General features: G+C 31.8%; 2 protein-coding genes across 4 annotated transcripts in view; one reads left to right on the top strand and one right to left on the bottom strand.

The window, feature by feature from the left end:
• Window positions 1-4,465: 4,465 nt before the first annotated feature.
• On the top strand, window positions 4,466-12,476 carry LOC131666195 (prohormone-1-like). Its single transcript, XM_058938630.1, has 3 exons — window positions 4,466-4,621; window positions 8,073-8,201; window positions 11,044-12,476. Exons 2-3 carry the CDS (start codon window positions 8,082-8,084, stop codon window positions 11,218-11,220), a joined length of 297 nt encoding a protein of 98 aa, XP_058794613.1. The 5' UTR covers window positions 4,466-4,621; window positions 8,073-8,081; the 3' UTR covers window positions 11,221-12,476.
• Window positions 12,477-13,141: 665 nt separating this feature from the next.
• The window catches only part of LOC131666186 (DNA ligase 3), a 31,686-nt gene continuing 26,383 nt past the window's right edge, over window positions 13,142-18,444 (bottom strand). For all 3 annotated transcript variants that reach the window (XM_058938613.1, XM_058938614.1, XM_058938615.1), the window contains 2 exons: window positions 17,300-17,390; window positions 13,142-13,427 (listed from right to left, as the gene is read on the bottom strand). In XM_058938613.1, the coding sequence (XP_058794596.1) occupies window positions 13,266-13,427; window positions 17,300-17,390 (253 nt within the window). In that variant the 3' untranslated portion in view covers window positions 13,142-13,265. The remainder of the gene's footprint in view (window positions 13,428-17,299; window positions 17,391-18,444) is intronic.

The raw sequence follows: 18,444 nt of genomic DNA, 5'->3' as shown, positions 1-18,444 counted from the left end.
TCATTCGCTGGAAGAACGAATGTTTCCTAAAGATTGTGTGAGTAATACTCGAAGTCCTACGTACTTGCATAAATTCATCTCATGACTCTTAATATATTAAAACCATACAACTTACACTATGTAAAACATTATACTCTCAAAAAAATTAAACAATTTTACAAGAAAAATATCGAGGAAACTCTATCTCCAATTATTAGCAAAATACTTCTAAAAAATTTTACCTTCGTCGATAAATTTGTAAGCTTGAAAGCTTTGATACTGAAAACTTACCATGAAAAATACCGATCGAGTTTACTTTCCGGGTAAGCTTTATTACGCAAGTCCTACCTCAGCGGGGTTTGAATCCAAGCTTAAATGTTCTACCATTATTTGATAATGTCGTGCCAAATCGATTGAATGAAAATTCAATGTTTATTAGAAATTTAATAATCTATTTAATGATTTTCATAAATGAATTATTAAATTTGTAATTGTATATGAAATTAACTTGTTCAGTTTATTCATTCTTTGTTTTTTATTCATTTGTTTTGTCTTATGCAATAATATTACATTTAAAATATCTAAAGACCATTACGTTTTGCGTAAATAAAGCAATAATTTCTTTACACATCATTTTACAATTGATTACGAAGAAACAACTATACTGAATCGAAATACATATATCCTTTTGCCTATTTATTTAAGTTATAAATGCTCATTTAAGTAATTTAATTGCACCCATCTATCCCTAATAACCTCTAGGAGTGTCACCAGATACTTGCGTATCTTCGTCTTTAATCTCGTCAACTCATATTCGTGATATTATACATTACACATTGTGTATTCTTACGTTGCACTTATTACTCATTTCGTTCTATATTTTATTTTTAGTGCAAGTTCTAAAATGTATATAAGGATTTTATAAGTATCTCCCTTAAAAAAAAATTTGTCCGTAAAAATATACGTCAAAGTGCACTGTGTGTACACGATAAAAAATAGCGTATTCTTAAAAAAAATGTTAGTATTTTCAGTTATCGATTCTACTGTGTTTACAATCTTTTTTAGTTACATTGAAATATAAAAGAATTTATACTATTCATCCCATACCTCAAACTTCAAATGCTTCAACAGAGCATATCGGCGATTCGACGACTCAAGCACGCGTAAGTTTTTCTCGACACAAGTTTGAATTTTTATGGAAATCCGTGCTGAATATTAAAATTGTGAAGAAGCAGCTCTTTAGACGACAAGTGAATTGTAATAAAAATAAGTGTAGGAAAATATAAAAACTTCACATAGATTCATAACCCAATCATGGATCAAGTTATCGAGTGAGGAAAAAGTTATTGAAAAAATCCAACAAACATAAATTCACAGAAAGAAGTTAATGTCGATCGGCACATTGAGTGGGGTAAAATTAATAATCTAATTTTTGATAATAAAATATTGTATTAAAAAATTATATAGCATTAACGTGAGATATTGCTTATCTGAAAAAAACGTTGTTACGAGCTTCGTGTATTTAAAAAATATAATGTTGATAGTCGAATGATAAAAGAAAGAAGAATATAGAGATAGAAGATTTACTAATGTATCGAGCAAGATCTCAGTTGAGGAATCTCACCGGGCGATAGCTGCTACCAGACAAGATAAAAGAAGGGACAAGAATATTAAATGTTTCATTCTTTATATAGATCCTTACTTATTTACATTGTAGAATATATAGTTCTGGTACTGATAACTTTTTTCGCATAATAAATGCTGCTTAGATGTAAACTAATTACACGTACGGATTGTGTTATATAGTTTTCGAGATGGAACGAATATTGAACGAAATCTTTTTATTGCGCGTGTAATAATTACATAGATTGTACAATTAGCACTTATAGTTTTAGTACAATGTACATAGTGAAAGGTGAAATATTTAGCTACAGAGCTTGATCGATGAAGTTAGCTTAAAAAGGATTGAAAGTTTATATGGTGCTTTGTCACCACATGTTTTACGAAGGCTATAAGCCGTGTAATTTAAGCGTTGAAAACCATAATGGCAAGAGAATTAGCTCCTTTAATGCATCTATGGATGACAACCTAGTTAATACAAACTTTTTCTTCATTCGCTCTTAAAGGATTAGATTACTTTGATAAAAAAAACTGCACTACTTTACGAGATATCCGACTATATCGCAGTTGCTACTCTTTAATTCATGAAGCTTTCAAAGTCCCTTTCAGTACACAGATTTCATCATATTTAACTCACATAAACTAAAATGTGATATTCTTAAGGATAATCCGTTGACCATTGAACTAATCGTAATAAAGTTTGTAATGGAAACACGATACCAGAATACTTTCTTTGGTAGTAGCTATAATGCTGAAGCTGAACTGGATGTACAAGGCTTTATTTTCGCGTGATACTTACAAACTCTATAAAGCGGTAGGATCATACATATACTCTGCATTTCCATGCGAGAGAGATATAAATTGAGTATGTTAGTTGTATGAGGACGTCCACTCAACGCAGGATGTTGCAAGCTCGCAATAGAGCGTATATCCGACGGAAGAAAAGCGAGCTAGAGGTAACACGTATGTGCACTTGATTTAAGACCCACATCTCGTTATCGATAAGCTACGTGTGTGGCGCCGGCTGTAAACTCAACTCAGCCATGTACAGCTTGATTAAATTTTCGCTGAAATATCATTGAACCCGATTATCGCTTTATTTTCTCAAGTCAAAGCTTTTCCGTCTATTGTCGGCAAGATTGAAATGTGTTATCAACATTACACCGCTTTCATGATTCGCAGTGCAAAAGTGACAAAAACTTATGAAGAATTAACACGGCTAGCGATCGCATGTACGCCAACGAAATGAGAGAAAAAAGCTTATCTTATACTCGAGTGATTAAGAGTACAAGCGCGACTTGCGCTACGCAACGAAGGGCAAACTTCATACTCCACAAAGGGGATACTCGATCCTAGTCATGTTTGAGTACTACTACCACCATAGAGACAGTCAATAATACGTAATAAGCCTCGTGAATCTTGCTCAGTGAGAAGAGTGCAGATAGCAGTCGTCGACGGTCAGATGAGCTTTTTGATTGTAAGTATACGCGAGCAAGCTTTCACGTACAGAGTATATTGCTTTCTTTGATAGCCATTTACAATGAAGATGAAACTATGATTTCACTCAGATGTTGGAATTGACGTCATCTACGCAGAATGAAAATGTGGTTGCTCACATCAAGAACACAATAAATTTATTAGATTTTCATAACAATGAAGATAAAGAAAAAAATATCGATAAAGAAAAAATAAGAAGACATCATTAACACGTTTTCCTTTTAGATGAGACAATATTCATAGCTATACGAATGTAGCGTTCATGATACATTGGAAAATAATATAGCTAACAAAACTTTATTCCTTCGAAAAGTAAACAAATCTGTCGGTGTAACTAGCTATAATATACTTCGTAAATAACATGTAAGCAATGTAATTTTATTATGCACTTAAATGGTGCTCTAAAATAAGTCTGTTAAGTATCATAAATATTCCAAAATTTAGGCGCTTTTGACAGTGATAACGGAAAGTCAAATATTATGACATCAACTTGGCAATATCATTTTTACCCCTGTAATAGAGATAATTAAAATGTGTTTGTTTCCACAGTCAATTCCGAATCATCCTGCAATCGTTAGAGCTTCCGATGTCGTTACGAAGAGGAAAAAGCACGAATACGCACTTGAATACGAGCGCTCACTTCGATTTCCGAATTATTCCCCTTAGGCGTCCTCCGTCTGTTAATTTTCGGTTCCACGTGTATAAATTCACACGTGAACGATAGACTCGCATGTAATCATGTTATAGCTTGTCATTTGTGTCTTCCATACACGGCATAATCTTCTACTTATTTCAATACGTGTACGCCTTAAAAAAGTCTACTTGAATACCTCGATCGATATGTCACATTTGACGTATGAATACATATTTTCGAGTGTTTATTCGGATTTTAAATTTTGGAATAACAAGAGAAATATATTTCCGACAGTAAATTAGTAATATTTCTAAAATATTTGGTAAGCAACAAAATTCAATAAACATGTATCACGTATCGTGTGACGCGTTTAAAAAAAAACGAAAGACAAGTAAGATGAAAAGTATTGGACACAGAAAGCATTGGCAAGATGCCGACATGCGTATGTTCCTTTTAAATTTAGGAGCGAAAAAAAAAGAAATCAATGAAATGTGCAAGGGACAAAGGTTTAATAATGTACATAATACAACGATGAAAGTTAAGTAAAAGAAAGGTCACCTGTATAAGCTTTTAGCCCCTGTCAACGTGTGCGTAAGTGTATGTGTATGTGTATGTGTGTGCGCGGCGCCCCCTTTTCGAGCATCGGTTGCCACCACTACAGCTGCAATGACGTTGCGCGCTCTGGGGGATATAAAGTGGTCGCGTGCTTGCAAGCTCAGTCAGACTCCGTGCAGAAGCACCAAACTACCAACTATCAGCTAGACTCGAGCCACGTTATACTAACAACCGTCTGCTTATAACCAATTGCTGTACTAGTTTTCTGTAAAATTTTTCTCAATCTGTTTACAGTCGTATTTAGTTGGAATTGATTGAATTTTTTCCTACAATCACGTGAGTATATAAGCGTTGTACGTTTACATATAAATTTCTACATGTATAAAATTATCATGCTACGTTATTTATAATATTTGTTGAAAAACTTTTAATTTAAGCTTTAATAACATAGGACGAACGATCATTAAAATTTAAATTCAGTTGTAATCAGTGACGTTATTTTAAAACATAGAAAATGAATTTATTCATTATGATATCAAAGAATATCTGCCAAATTTTACTATAAAAGCAAAATAACTATCAATTCTTTAGCGACAAACTACGGTTATATTAGCTCTATTATATTTTCCAACTATAATAGAATTTTGTGCTATTATAAAGCAGCTTTTGTCACTATAAGTATAATTTTAGTGTGCCAGGAAAAGTGCTAGCTAAGTTTACTAAAGTTTTCATTTTTCCCATTAAATATTCTTTCTTAAGATACTTTGATAATTTTTTAAGATAAGAATTAATCATTAACCAAATGGTGCAAGTAATTCTTACAAAATTAATTTTCATACTTATTACCGAGTGAATTGATTAAGATTGAATGACTTTTGTGTCACTATTGCTACTGGTAGTTATTTATTTACACATAATATACTTTCTACTTTTTTTTATTATTAACCAACTTTGCTACAACTACATAGTAAAGTCTTGTAAAAAAAGCCTAAATAAAACAAATAAGATTAAAAAATAAGAATATCTAAATTTATGTCAATTTTTGTAGCTCTGCCGTGTTCAATACATTTATTTCTAGTAGATTATTTGTATTGTTCATTATCCAGCTTTTAACAATTTGTTTTTTCTTTTTCTTAACTGGAATTTTTAGATCATTCATTGTTATTTTTGTATAAACACTATATTCAACAGCTAAGTTGTTTAAATTTTCCATTACGACTTCCAGTAAAAAAATGCTCTTTAATGGATAGTAGAAAATGGAAATTCTGTGACTTTTTAAGTAGAATTTTAATTAGTTTATTCTATATTTTTTTAATACCACATAATTCATTACCATAAGGTCCGCCTCAAGCAATAATGGCCACACTCTGAAATAGCACATTTTACATTGTCGATAGTGCCTTAAAATCCATATTTTTCTAATTTCGACATTACATAAACAATATATTTAGTTTTCTTCGTAATATATTTTCGAAGCAATGTTCCCATTTGAATCTAGAATCAATCATTATCCCAAGAAACTTATAGGAGGACACTCCTTTAAGTGTTTTATTTACGATATAAATTCTTAAATTAACTCAGATACCATCGTGATAGAAACAGAATGACATGCAGACTTCTTTGAGGACATTAATTGATAAGTGATTTATGCCATTCAACTATTAACTACACTTAAGTAGTTATTCATTTTTCATTCAGAACTTGACCGTTGCGTAAATATATTTTTATTTTTTATTCTCATATTAAAATAATAGACTTTCATTTTAGCAAACATTTTCTTGTAAATCCCAGTGTGATACAGAAACTCGTAAGTCGTGTAGAATTGAGAAACATTTATCAGGCATATATCACATTGACTATTAATATTTATTATATTATAAAAAACTATTGAATCTCATTTTGAGATTGTAAATTCAGAATGAACTTGATTATGTTTCTTTTATTCTTATTTCTGTTACCTTGTTACGAAAAAAACAGGCTCGTTAACATTTCTTTTCTTGTATAAAGTAATGAACATGATAACAAGATTATCGACATCATTTTTACTATATAACGGAAGGACAATATCAATTAAGATATATTCGTTACCGAAATACGAAACGTTTCAGAGCAAAAACAAGAAACACATTTGATCGAAACATCTAAAATCTTTTAGGTTGGCTTGTTTTTACTTAGCGGCTCATAAACGTCCGGTTTTTGTATGTATCATAAAAGCGACGCCTTTGAGTTTTATTCGCTCGTAACACGCAAACTGATATCAACTCTTGGCGATGCATACAAGGGATTGGCAATAACCATGTTCAGGTTAATAACAGGTTACCTGATTTCACGATCAAAATGTATAAACCACAAATATTTCACACGTTTAATATTTAAAACAACATTATTATTTTATTCAAGTTTCTCGCACTTTAATATACGTGACTGAACGCTAAAACTATTAAGATATTGTTCTTTTGATTGCTTTTGGTTAACTACATTGAAACTCAAAATCTAATTTCAAGATAAATTTTCGAGTAGACTAAAAATGAAGAATAAATATTTCCCAAAAAAACATCCATGAATAACTTTTTGAATAAATTTGCATTACATTAATCCGTTCAACGAAAAATCTTTATCCTAACAAATGAAAGATAGAGTAATTAAAAAATTAGACGTTCAGTCGCGTCACCGTGCTTCGATTTACGCTTTACTCACATACCACACTCGTAGACAGTGAGGGTCCTTTCTGAACCTCTTTCATACGCGTCTGTATGGTCACGTGCGCAAACCGTCATATCTTTCTTGATAGGGAAAATAAGATAAAGCGCCAGCTGTTATTTTTTGAGCTTTACATGTTTGAATAGTTAGATTAATAATAATAAATGAAGCGAAAGTGAAGGTTGAAAGTGCTCATCACTTTTATTACTATCAATGACATAATATTCCCTCTACGATTACAATACAGCTTTATTACTATTATGATTGAAAATATCGCGATGATAGTATCTAACGCAAAGTGACGTCATACATGCTATATGAAACGTAAAGTCTTTGCACCATAATCAATCAAAAGTGAATTATTCCTTCGATGTACCGAGTAACTACAAGATCATCTTTGTGCTAAAAGATAATAAATTTAATTATTTAAGAAAGAGGAACAATAAACATTATTATATAACTAAATGAATACGTCAGAGGATTCGGTATTTTTTTCGATACAGTAGGGTATAGAGATAACATTAGTGAAGGGAGGAATATAATTTGTACATTTTCTTCTTCTGACAACAAAGTCTAATTTTCCCATAGCGCGAAAGCTCCTTATAAGTCGATGAAACTTTTTTGAAATGAGCCAAATATGATCTTCATTCAATTTCATCAGTTTTACAACTGAAAAAATGATGAAACTTGGAAAAAAACTTAACTTCCTCATGCAAGATGTTTAAACCCGTTTCGCTGTGGAAATTTTAGAGCAATTACCTGTCAATTTCACTGAACTTCCGATCTCATTTCAGAAATCATCTGCAATCGGAACGCGATAATTAATGAAGTTAAATTAGTATACACCGCAAGCAAGCTTCGAAAATACACATCTGTAACTACGTTATAACTATAACTGCCTACATTGCAATACGGTCACGCAAGTCATACCTAGAATTTTCCCATTTTATTATGATTTTTTCATTTAAATGAAATGTCGTTCAATTTCTTTCGTTAAAAATACTCCGTAAAATAAGTCGGCGGATTAACTTCAAGATATACTCTTGGATGAAGGAGATTGCATATAAGAATGTTTATTTGTTTTCAGCCAAGCAAAATGATGTCATTAAGGATCGTCGTCTGCACAGCAGTGGCGCTTATAGTACTCGTTGACTGGTCCACCACACTTCCGACCGGAGAAGTTGGTGATAAGGAGGGGCTTATGAATCAGCTTAACGTAAGTTAATAACGTACATTAAAAACACCTGAAACTTTTATATCTTGATTTTTATCACACGCTTCATGATGCAGTTTTCTCATATCATACTTGCCATTTTATAACTTTAGTATTTTTAATTTTTAACTGTTTCTTTGCCCGACAATTATCATCCTTTTTTATTACAAATAGATTTTTTGAAGAATAATGACTTTCATATTTTTCCTATCTTCTCTTTATACAAGTGTTCATATGAATTTGTTTATTGCTTTAAACGCGAATATATCGAAAAACTCAGATAACTCATCATAATTTGTTCTTACAAAACTGGATGTACAAAATATTTTTCAGGCAATGGGGGACGACACTTTGTTTTTATTTCGCAAGCTTCTGTTAGCAATAAAAACCTAGATTCGTTTCGTAAAGAAATTGTTGTCTAATTTTTTATTATTTTTATTTAGTTGTTGTAAAATATAAAACGAGTATCTAGTTTTAGAAAGTAAATCTCAAGTTTAATTAAATTTGAGTTAAGTGCAATGGTAAGCGATACACAATTAGAAAGCAGAGTTCTATGTATTGGATCGAATTCAATTGAAAACTATTATGTCTTGCAACTATTTTTTACAATGATTATATTTTGATTATAATATACATAGTCCGAAATGTGACATTAACATATAGACAAAGTTCTCTCGATAGGTTGTGACTTTCATCTGCCGATATCTATTCGACACATCGATTCTCCTTTAGTAATATAGGTATATCCAGAACATTTTGAATTGTCGAATCTTTCATTTAACTACAATACATGCGTTTCTACGGCTGACTTCATGTTCATGTAATACCAGCATAAGCTTCACATTCACTAAAATATCAACATGAATTTGTGATTGACATGGACATTGCTATTACGAGTACGTTTTCATAATAATTTATTGTGATAGTGACGTTTACGATGTCTACGTATACTTTTGAACAAAGTGGTTTTGTCCTTTCCTATTACCATAAAACTCCGATAAAACAAAAAAAGAGAACGTGTCGAATGATGATGCGTTACGCGACGAGACCGTTGATATTAAACTTTCGGACGTGACTTACTTTCCGCTTTTCAAATAACGCTCAACTTTTTAGTTGTTTTATTTCTGTTAAATGTATTGTTGATTTAGTAATAAATTACAGTTGTTGAACATACGTATACAAGTATAAGAAAAAGTTTACGTTCATCTATCAACGTATGTCTTAATATATCGATATATGAAAAGGTCAAACGTTTTTGACTACTTATTACGTCATCGTAAAGTAAACTCTTTAAGAACTCTCAAACTGTATGACAAAACTTTATTTCATAGCTTTTTTACACCACTGGATAGTCAGAAAAACCACGAAACCGTCAAACTATGCAAATATAAATATACAGCTTACTCTCTGAACGTAATCACCGATGAGAATCTGGCGTCAAAATATTTTATTGAAAGTCCGTCGATTTATAAAATCAGTCTGTTAAATAAATTTCTGAAAATAACGAAACGAGCGTCAACAGCATCGAACAATGCTTGTATATCACTCATTCAACTCCCAAATTCAATAGAAATCATACCCGGGATGTTTATATGCTGGCTCTTTTTTTAAAGGTGAGATAAATTTAATTTTTCCATATAGAGAGGATGATTGCAGGAAGGGAAATAATGGCATAGCATTCACAGGAACGACAGGAAGACGGAAAGACGTTCTAGTCTCCCGGGATATAAAGAAAAAAATCCAGTTAGAGGTCATATGTGTATACCGGTAGCTTGGTGTATTTTTTGGATAACAGTTATTTCATTAATAAAAGTTGGCCTGGATTTTATTGTGGTTCATTCCGAATTGGGGAAAAGTAAAAAACTTGAATGCAGAAACGAAAATAATCGTAACGGAATTATTGCATGGCTAGATGCCGTGGAAAATCAAGCTGACCTAGTACTAATCTAGTTTATTTTAATCTGACTTTTGTCGTTGTACGCAGAGTGTGTTTTTTCTTTTAATAAAGTTTCTATATGAAACGAAAAAATTTCTTTTACTCTTCTAGATGAAAAAATGTGAATTTTTCTTTGGTAACTGTCACAAATACTTCAATTTTTCAAATTAAATTTCCTCAATATTTTGTACTTCAAAGTATCATTTTGATATATTACTGCCTTTCTTGGACATTTCTTAAAAATAAAATTATGCAATCCTAGTTTAAACACGTTATTATTCGTGAGCGATACTTCATATCTAATTATATAGTAGCACATTCTATCGTATAACGTTCGTTGTATATTTATAAATTGCGACCTTTACATGTTAAATTAATATTCTATATCAATATTCGTAGTAAAATTGGATATTCCATTAACCCTTATTGCTTTGTATTGTTACTTCTCCATCCAATAAATCGAACATAAAAACTAATAATTTAAATTTTGTTTGCTCTTGAACTGAATCGATGAATCGGGTGGAAATACGATATAATTTTACTGAAAGTAGCCATATTAATTGTATATATTACACCCACCTTCTCAATATTCTAATTTATTTATACTGCTTCAAATATTGAAAAGTGTATGAATAAACCTTTGTTACGGAATCATGGGAAACATGAAAAAGATCACAAAAAATATTCCAACCACTTTATCATTAAGATATTTTATTCTCGTTGATTATGAAACTTCAAACGGAAGTACAGAAAGCTTGTTTACCAGAGAAATAAAACGTACGTCTAACTCGTAAAATGTTAAGAATCCATAATTACCGAACACCGAATTCAAAGTGTGTGAAAGTGTTGCAGTAGTATAAATAAGAAAAGAAAACAGGCAAAGTTAATTTTTTTTTGTTCGCGTTCCAGATGATAGGCGACGACGAACAAGCGCAAGTCGAAAGGGATTTGCTGAACTATCTCGTTGGAAGGAGGTTTGTCAAAAGACTTCGCACTCAAGCTGATGTCGATGATTTGCAGCGTAAGCGCAACTATTGGAGGCAATGTGCCTTCAACGCTGTTTCATGCTTTGGCAAAAAAAAGTAAATGAGAAAAGTCAAAAGAAATAAATGAAACGACCCGAGGGTGTCGACATAGGCGGTTGGCACAAGCACGTTTGCTTATTCTTTGATGGACCCACGTCCTTGTCATTCGATGTTACCCAAGTAGTTTTTTTTTTCTTACTTGTATCTTACTTTTTTACTACCAACAACAATCATCACTATAAGTTGACTATGCACGTTTTACCTTTGATTACCGTAGTCGTCTTTCCGCATGAATTATCGGGATATTTGTTTCGATTAAAGTGTTATACATTATACAGGATGAAACCGTTATCATTATATAATTGTTAATATTTACATTATTTATATCCAAGTTTTGTTGAAATTACGCGACAGAGCTATATTTTCAGAGGTTCCGAATAAAATAAATTGAAAACACTAGATTTTTCTTTAATACTGCGTTAGATGTCTAGTAGTAGTATTTTCAATTAGAAAGAGATTGATTTTCGGAGAAGAGATTGAATATTAAGATTGAATATTAATCGATAGACAATTAAGTAACTTAAAAATATGTAACTAGTCAATATAAATGTCAATAAGCTACTTCAAAATGATTAATATTCGTACGCATAAGTAATAGATAATTCATTCATGCTTGATATTCTGTAGCTTTGGACAAATATAGCTTGAATTAATCAACAAGTATGAAGTACTCGTAAAAAAATGTAAATGTTCGAGAGAATATATTTTTCTTGCAAAATGTTAATATGGTATATGGCAGATTTAGGATGTTTTTTTAGTTGATAACTTCCAATTTTTAAATATAAAGCTTGTAAAAGATGAAATATAGTTTAATACTGGAATAATAATAATGAAAAAGATACTTCAAATATTTTTTCCACATTCGCTTCAATTTCAAATAGTATGAAAAGTAAAAGTACTGAACAGTACATTACGATGCAAGTGCAGTAAAGAAGATTCTTGTCGTAGATTCTTGATTTAGCGTTTACGCCCGAGCGAAGCGAGAGTGGAAAGGCACAAGAAACGGGAAACTATTTCCCGTACATGTGTTGTAACGTTTTTTTCGATACGATTTGTGGAAAGTACAATGTTTAACGCTCGCTTTTCGCTAAGCGTGCAGGAAAGACGTACTTTGCGCACGGAGTGTCGAAAAAATTTTAACGAAAATATTTAATGTTTGGTATTAGCATATATTTTCTGAATGTAAAATAATTATAATATTATTATTCATTTTGTAGTATTATCCTGTAACATTCATTGTACTATAAAAAATACAGAACGTCGATAAATTTTGTTGTTATTATTAAATCCTTATAGCATCATAATATTCTAAAATAAAATTAATAGTATAATAAGACTGCCTTTATTTGTTTAAAATAAAATTTGACCCAATAAGAGGTAAAAGTTACAACCAATTAGTTTTATCAAATAAATTAAATGCATTTCATTTCTCTGCTGAAAGTTTCGTCTATTCATCCAAGGATGATCATATTTTAATATTAGTAAAGCGATAATTGAATAAAGTTGGAGTGTACATCAATTCAGTTGCACTTTCCACCAAGCGTAACCTCGACGTTTTAGCACGAGATAAATCTTGTTTAAAGAGGAAGACGACGAAAGAAAAAGACCACAGAAATAATGTAGCGCAAGAGAGTGAGAGAGATATATATCTACACCAGAGGTAAATCTTTGAAGCCTTTGAAAGGTGGTGACCTTGGGGATGCTGTAACGCAAATCCATCTTCGATGCTGCAAGACTCAATTTTATCGAGAGGAAAGTTTTTTCAAGCTGTAGGATTTCTTCTCAATACTATGAAGATTGATTTCATAAGCGCGTCCGATTGTTGCTTAGAGAATTCATACAAGTCTCATCGTGTTTATTTCGTCTATTTTACTACTCTTTCCATTAAAATACGCTCATAATGAAAATCAAATTAGCTTTTTTATTCCTTGAAAGTACATTCTGTGCATATAGCTATGCAAACAAAAATTGATTTATGTAATTTTAATCATGAAAAAGTAATTACGAATTACCAACGGTGACATTTTTATAGTGAACGATCAACAGTCATGAGTTTGCTCTACCGGTGTGTGAGCATGGACAGGAACAATAAACTCCCGTCAAAGTAACCGCATGTTCCACTGGATTCTGAACTTTGCAGTGAGTGATAGTAGCTTCTATCCAGGACTCCGTCACGTGCCTTGCTGTCTTGGATACATCAGCATTTTCCTGCAATAAAAAAATATCAATACTTCAATGTTAATGTTACGCCAACACAAACATCAAAATTATCAAGTGAAATATCTGAATATCTGAAAATTTGTGAATTAATGAGAAACCCAATAAAAAGCCAATGGTAAACTGATATCATTTTGAAATAATAATGAATTTTCGGAAATTATTACGTAAAAAAGAAAAATCGACAACAACTTAATGGAATTCTATCAGTATATAACATTATTTTCATTTGTTTAATTCATATTTTAACAGGCGACATATTTATATCAATGTCATGTCGTTATCTTTATATTTCAAATATTCAATTTAGTTTGTTTTTCTTATAAAATTCAATGGATAGTAATTATGATTTTGTATATTTTCTATATTTTTTGCCAATTCAAGTCAAAAAACTTTTGGTGTTATTACGAGGTCTGTCCGGAAAGTATCGGGTCTACCTTTATATTTTCGTGCACACGCGTTTCATTCCTAAATTTTCGGTTAAAATTTCCGAAATGATAGTTTTTGGTATCCCAAGGTCTTCTTCTAGTTCTCGCACAGTCATACAACGATCTTGTTCGATTACAAGTCGCACCCGCTCAATATTATCTGCGGTTTTTGTCTTCGAAGGTTGGCCGGAACGAGAATCACTATCGACAGAAGTGCGACCATCCTTGAACCGTTTATACCACTCTTTTATTCATGTTTTGCTCATACACTCGCTTCCGAAGGCCTTTTGCATCATTTCAATAGTTTCCGAACTCGTTTTTCCGAGTTGAAAGCAAAATTTGATGCAAATTCGTTGATCTTGTTTTTCAATCATTTTTGACAATATCAAAATCTGACGAACGCGAAAAAGGCACTGTAAACAAAGACACGCTGCGCATGAACTATACGTCCGGCAGGTGTCAGTAAGTAACCAATAGATTCGTGAGGCTTTACTGTTGACGTTTCTGTCCGGTAGAGGTCGCTCGAACACTATGGCGTGAAGATATAAACGTAGGCCCGATACTTTCCGGACAGACCTCGTATAACGGAACGAGAACTTGCCAGATAAAGCTAGAAATGATTTCCACGTTCTAATTAGTTTAATTAGTCGCCAGTATCTTTATATTTCGAGATAAAGTTGTACTAGATTATGGAGACTATAAGTGATTGTGAGATTTAAATCTTAAAGACAAATTTTTAACGAGATCAATTTGATTATTAATTAAAAACTATTATTAAAAAACATATTAAAACGTAAATTTAATATTTCTTATACCAAATTCCATTTAAGCATAAACTTGAAAAAAGTTACTATAGTATACTTCGCGAAATCCGCAATAGGTGACGTTATCCTACTATATAAAATGTATTGTTAGGTATATAACACACATGGAAGTAAATTAAATCTAGGACAATCTATTTAAACAGTAGCTATATACTTATAAGTACATCAAATTGATATACTTACATTCGCCGTGGCATGGCGAAAGCTATATGTCTTTCAATTATTTTTAGATCACACAGGTGTGGTCTTATTTATAAAAAAATTTCAGACTCAGTCACTAAAAAAGAACGATACATAGAAGCGTTTTTTTTTAATTAATACAACACTTAAAGTATCAGTGAAATTTAACAATTATTTCAATACATAATCTTTTTCATAAACGGTCCATTCATTATTTCGCCGGTGAATTCCTATTACCCAATACTATTGGCCAACAAAATGAATTTTTGTTGACAAAATAAATCCGAATACACTGATTATATATACATATCAACGGGCTGCCCGTCCGTAATGTATTGCAGGTCACGCGTGTACAAAAGCCGTTTTATCCGCTTCTGCTGTTTTGATCTTTCTTCTTCTCTACCCGGTACAGTTTTTAGGTTACGCGAACCTGTCGCACTGGGGCTCTTGATGCACTTGCAATGCAATGTCGAATGAGTACCTGTTTGTGCAACGTGGGACCTGCAGCTTATACATATAAATTCTATGATCTGCTCAAAACTACATTCGTCGGTTACTGCATCAAACAATCAAGGGACAATTCAATCGAACAAATCAGCCCGAGTTACGTAAATAATAAAAATGTCTTTGAAAGCAAGTTTTTTGTAATAAATTATATACCTAAAAATTTTGTAAAATTGTCTCTAACAAACTTTAAGTAGGCGAAAATTAAGCTTTGCATCTTTACAATAAAACGTGTAGCAATAAAGAAAAGTCCGCAATTCAATCAAGTTATTTATAGAAATTCAAATGTTAGTTTAAAAAATGTTGAAAAGCTTTGAAAACCAGTGTCCCTCATTGTCCTATAATATCCGCGCAAAAACTAATCGATAAAATTGTGTTACGCAGTTCGTCATCCTGTCCACCCTATTGTTTGTGACCGCACTTGGCTCAGCAAGATTTTCATGAAGAATAATATTCTCAGCCAAAATACAAATTCACCTACCAATTCAAAGACTATCACACTGGTGATATCAAGTCGCAAGAGGAGAGCCTTGATAGCGATCGCGTCAAAGGTTACTACTTCATTGAGCCCAATAGTCACAAACGCATTGTTCACTATGTTACTGACAAGTACTTCAGATTTCATGCAACTGTTCACCATTAACAAATTCAGCAAGCTATCAGCTATAAAAAGCTCAATTGCGGTTCCTAAATCTCTTTAAATCTTATAATACTCTTGATTCTAATCTCTTGTAAAATGTAATCAGCCTTAGTTAGCTAATTAAGTCTACGTGTTTTGCAAATATTTGAACGACCTAATCTGCCACTGTAAATAATAGTCGGCAGATAACACTAACGAATTTATTTATTTACATTTACATTCCAGTAAAAATATTAACCACAATACTTTCTTACGTTAAAATAATCAAAATAATTCCCACATTCTGTTACGGTTTAAAGAACGAAACGATAAATCACTGCCAGGATAGGAATCGAATGATATTAATCATTTATAATTTACGAGCGGTTTATTGAGGTTTTTTATTCCCGTTGAAACTGTAATGAATGAGACAAAAAGCTGTAAGTCATGTATTTTGTTTCCTATTCCTTTTATAACAAAATCCTCTTCTTCTTATAAAAAAAGAGATAAACCTGACAAAGTGAAAACCAGTTTATTCGTGATTTGATTTGCTTAAAGATAGTCACGTGATCAATTGCAATGTGATAGCTTACATATGACGTGCATGCTCATGAAAGATTAATGCAGATTTTCGTATATGATTAAATATTCGTAAAGTGTATCGGTATAGTTGGTATGAATTTAATATGAATTGATTGATTTAATCATAAAAACCGACTAATACCTCAATAGAGAAATTAATTGAACTTTGCTCTATAGAAAAGTATAGATAAACAAAGTAAACAATAACAAAGATAAATCGATAGATTATTTTTTATTGGTTTATTAAGTTATGTTAAGTATTAGAAATTTAAAGAAAAAAAGTGCACTAATCACAATCGTGAACGTCTATACCGAAGTATGTTCTTTACATCGTGAAGGATATGATCATAGAAAACTAAGTATAATGTTTTTAGAACATGTATTTTTTATCCTGTTTTTCAAACTTTTAAAAGATAATTCTTCAACACAGAACTTGGAATGATAAAAACTTAAAACTTTATTAATAACATTTTTAAATCATGAGTATTAATATAATTGAATATTTATTTATCAATAAATAATAACGTTGACTATATCAAATATCAAACCAAAGGAATATTTAATACATATTGAATTTTCGATTGTTTTATGTCGACAATAAAAATTTTGAGCTTTGATCGTGTATTTTAATAAATGTGAAAAAAGACAAAAAAGATGAGCGCGCGAGACACTCTAGATATTACTAATAATATAAATGGTTGAAATATTTTATAATCTCTTACTTACCAGAAGAATCGTTGCAGGCACCTGCGAGACTCCATGAATCACGTAAGTCGCTTGGGATTGCTCCATTTTCGGTAAAATCGTCGCACCAAGTCTGCGTTATCACATACAATAAGTGATTAAGGAAAAATTGCTCTCGTAAGTATCCAAATGAATGATAGTTTTAGTAAATTTTTATTAATTTCTTACTCGCCTCAATATCATTTGTCCAAAATCGATCAGTAAGAAAACATAAATTCTATAAACGGTTCGAATGTAGACAGTACAGAGAAGTAAAAGAAAAATTTCATTTCCCACAACGCCACCTATTCTAATACTTTAAAGGAATGGAGAAAATATTTGCTCTGAATATTTAAAGCTGACGTATTCGAATGAATTAACCATAAATATACATAAGAAAATCATAAACTGATATCAAAAAGTTTTTAAATTTCAAACAAGTAAGCTCTAGTTACACTGTGATACAACTTTAAAGACATCAATGATTAATTGAGATTTTCATTTAGACTACGAATGAACATAATATAAAACACAGCCAAATGTGCCTGTTATTTTGAAGGCTAAAGTTTTTATCAAAAAAACCCTTACTCAACAGGAGTAAACAATATCTTCCCAGCCCTTACACCTCAAAAAAATTTTACCAGTCACATATTTTCACAAAATTTGTCCATGGCAAGTCAACCTTCGACTCTTGATGACGCCGAAATATACGCTAGTATTCGTCCGAGGAAAAATGTACGTGCACAGATGGCCTTTGGTCCCTTGAGTGGTTAGATAGAAAGTCTCAGCATTCTTTTGTGTAGAACACAGCTACGCATGTTATGTTCCAATTTCAGGGGGAGCATTCGATCCGTCGCAGAATACCAAGCGCTACCAAGTCACATGAGAACAAACTACAACCTTTTATGTTTTTACCGTAACGCTATGTGAATTCCTGGGTGACACAACACTCGCAACTAGCTAGAACTTTTATCTACGATGGGAAAGAAAAGTATGCGATATTTCAGTCGAGGTATTTTTTGCTGAGGGAAAACGCATCAAAATTTTCCATTAGTTACGGCAAACTAATCGAAAATTGATTTTTATTGAACACTTCAAAGCTAAAATTAAATTTCATTATATGTTAATAAATTGATATTCAATCGAAA

Source organism: Phymastichus coffea, unplaced genomic scaffold (genome assembly GCF_024137745.1).
Source record: "Phymastichus coffea isolate CEN01 unplaced genomic scaffold, Cenicafe_Pcof_1.1 PCOF00057, whole genome shotgun sequence".
Lineage (NCBI taxonomy): Eukaryota > Metazoa > Arthropoda > Insecta > Hymenoptera > Eulophidae > Phymastichus > Phymastichus coffea.
The sequence above is the reverse complement of the archived record's forward strand: the minus strand, read 5'-3'. Positions and strand labels throughout refer to the sequence as shown.

What these genes read in the sequence shown, in the direction of transcription:
- LOC131666195 (XM_058938630.1), top strand. Translation starts at nt 8,082, where the DNA reads ATGATGTCATTAAGGATCGTCGTCTGCACAGCAGTGGCGCTTATAGTA. An exon ending in GGCTTATGAATCAGCTTAAC is followed by an intron (nt 8,202 to 11,043) that starts GTAAGTTAATAA and finishes TTCGCGTTCCAG; the next exon opens with ATGATAGGCGACGACGAACA.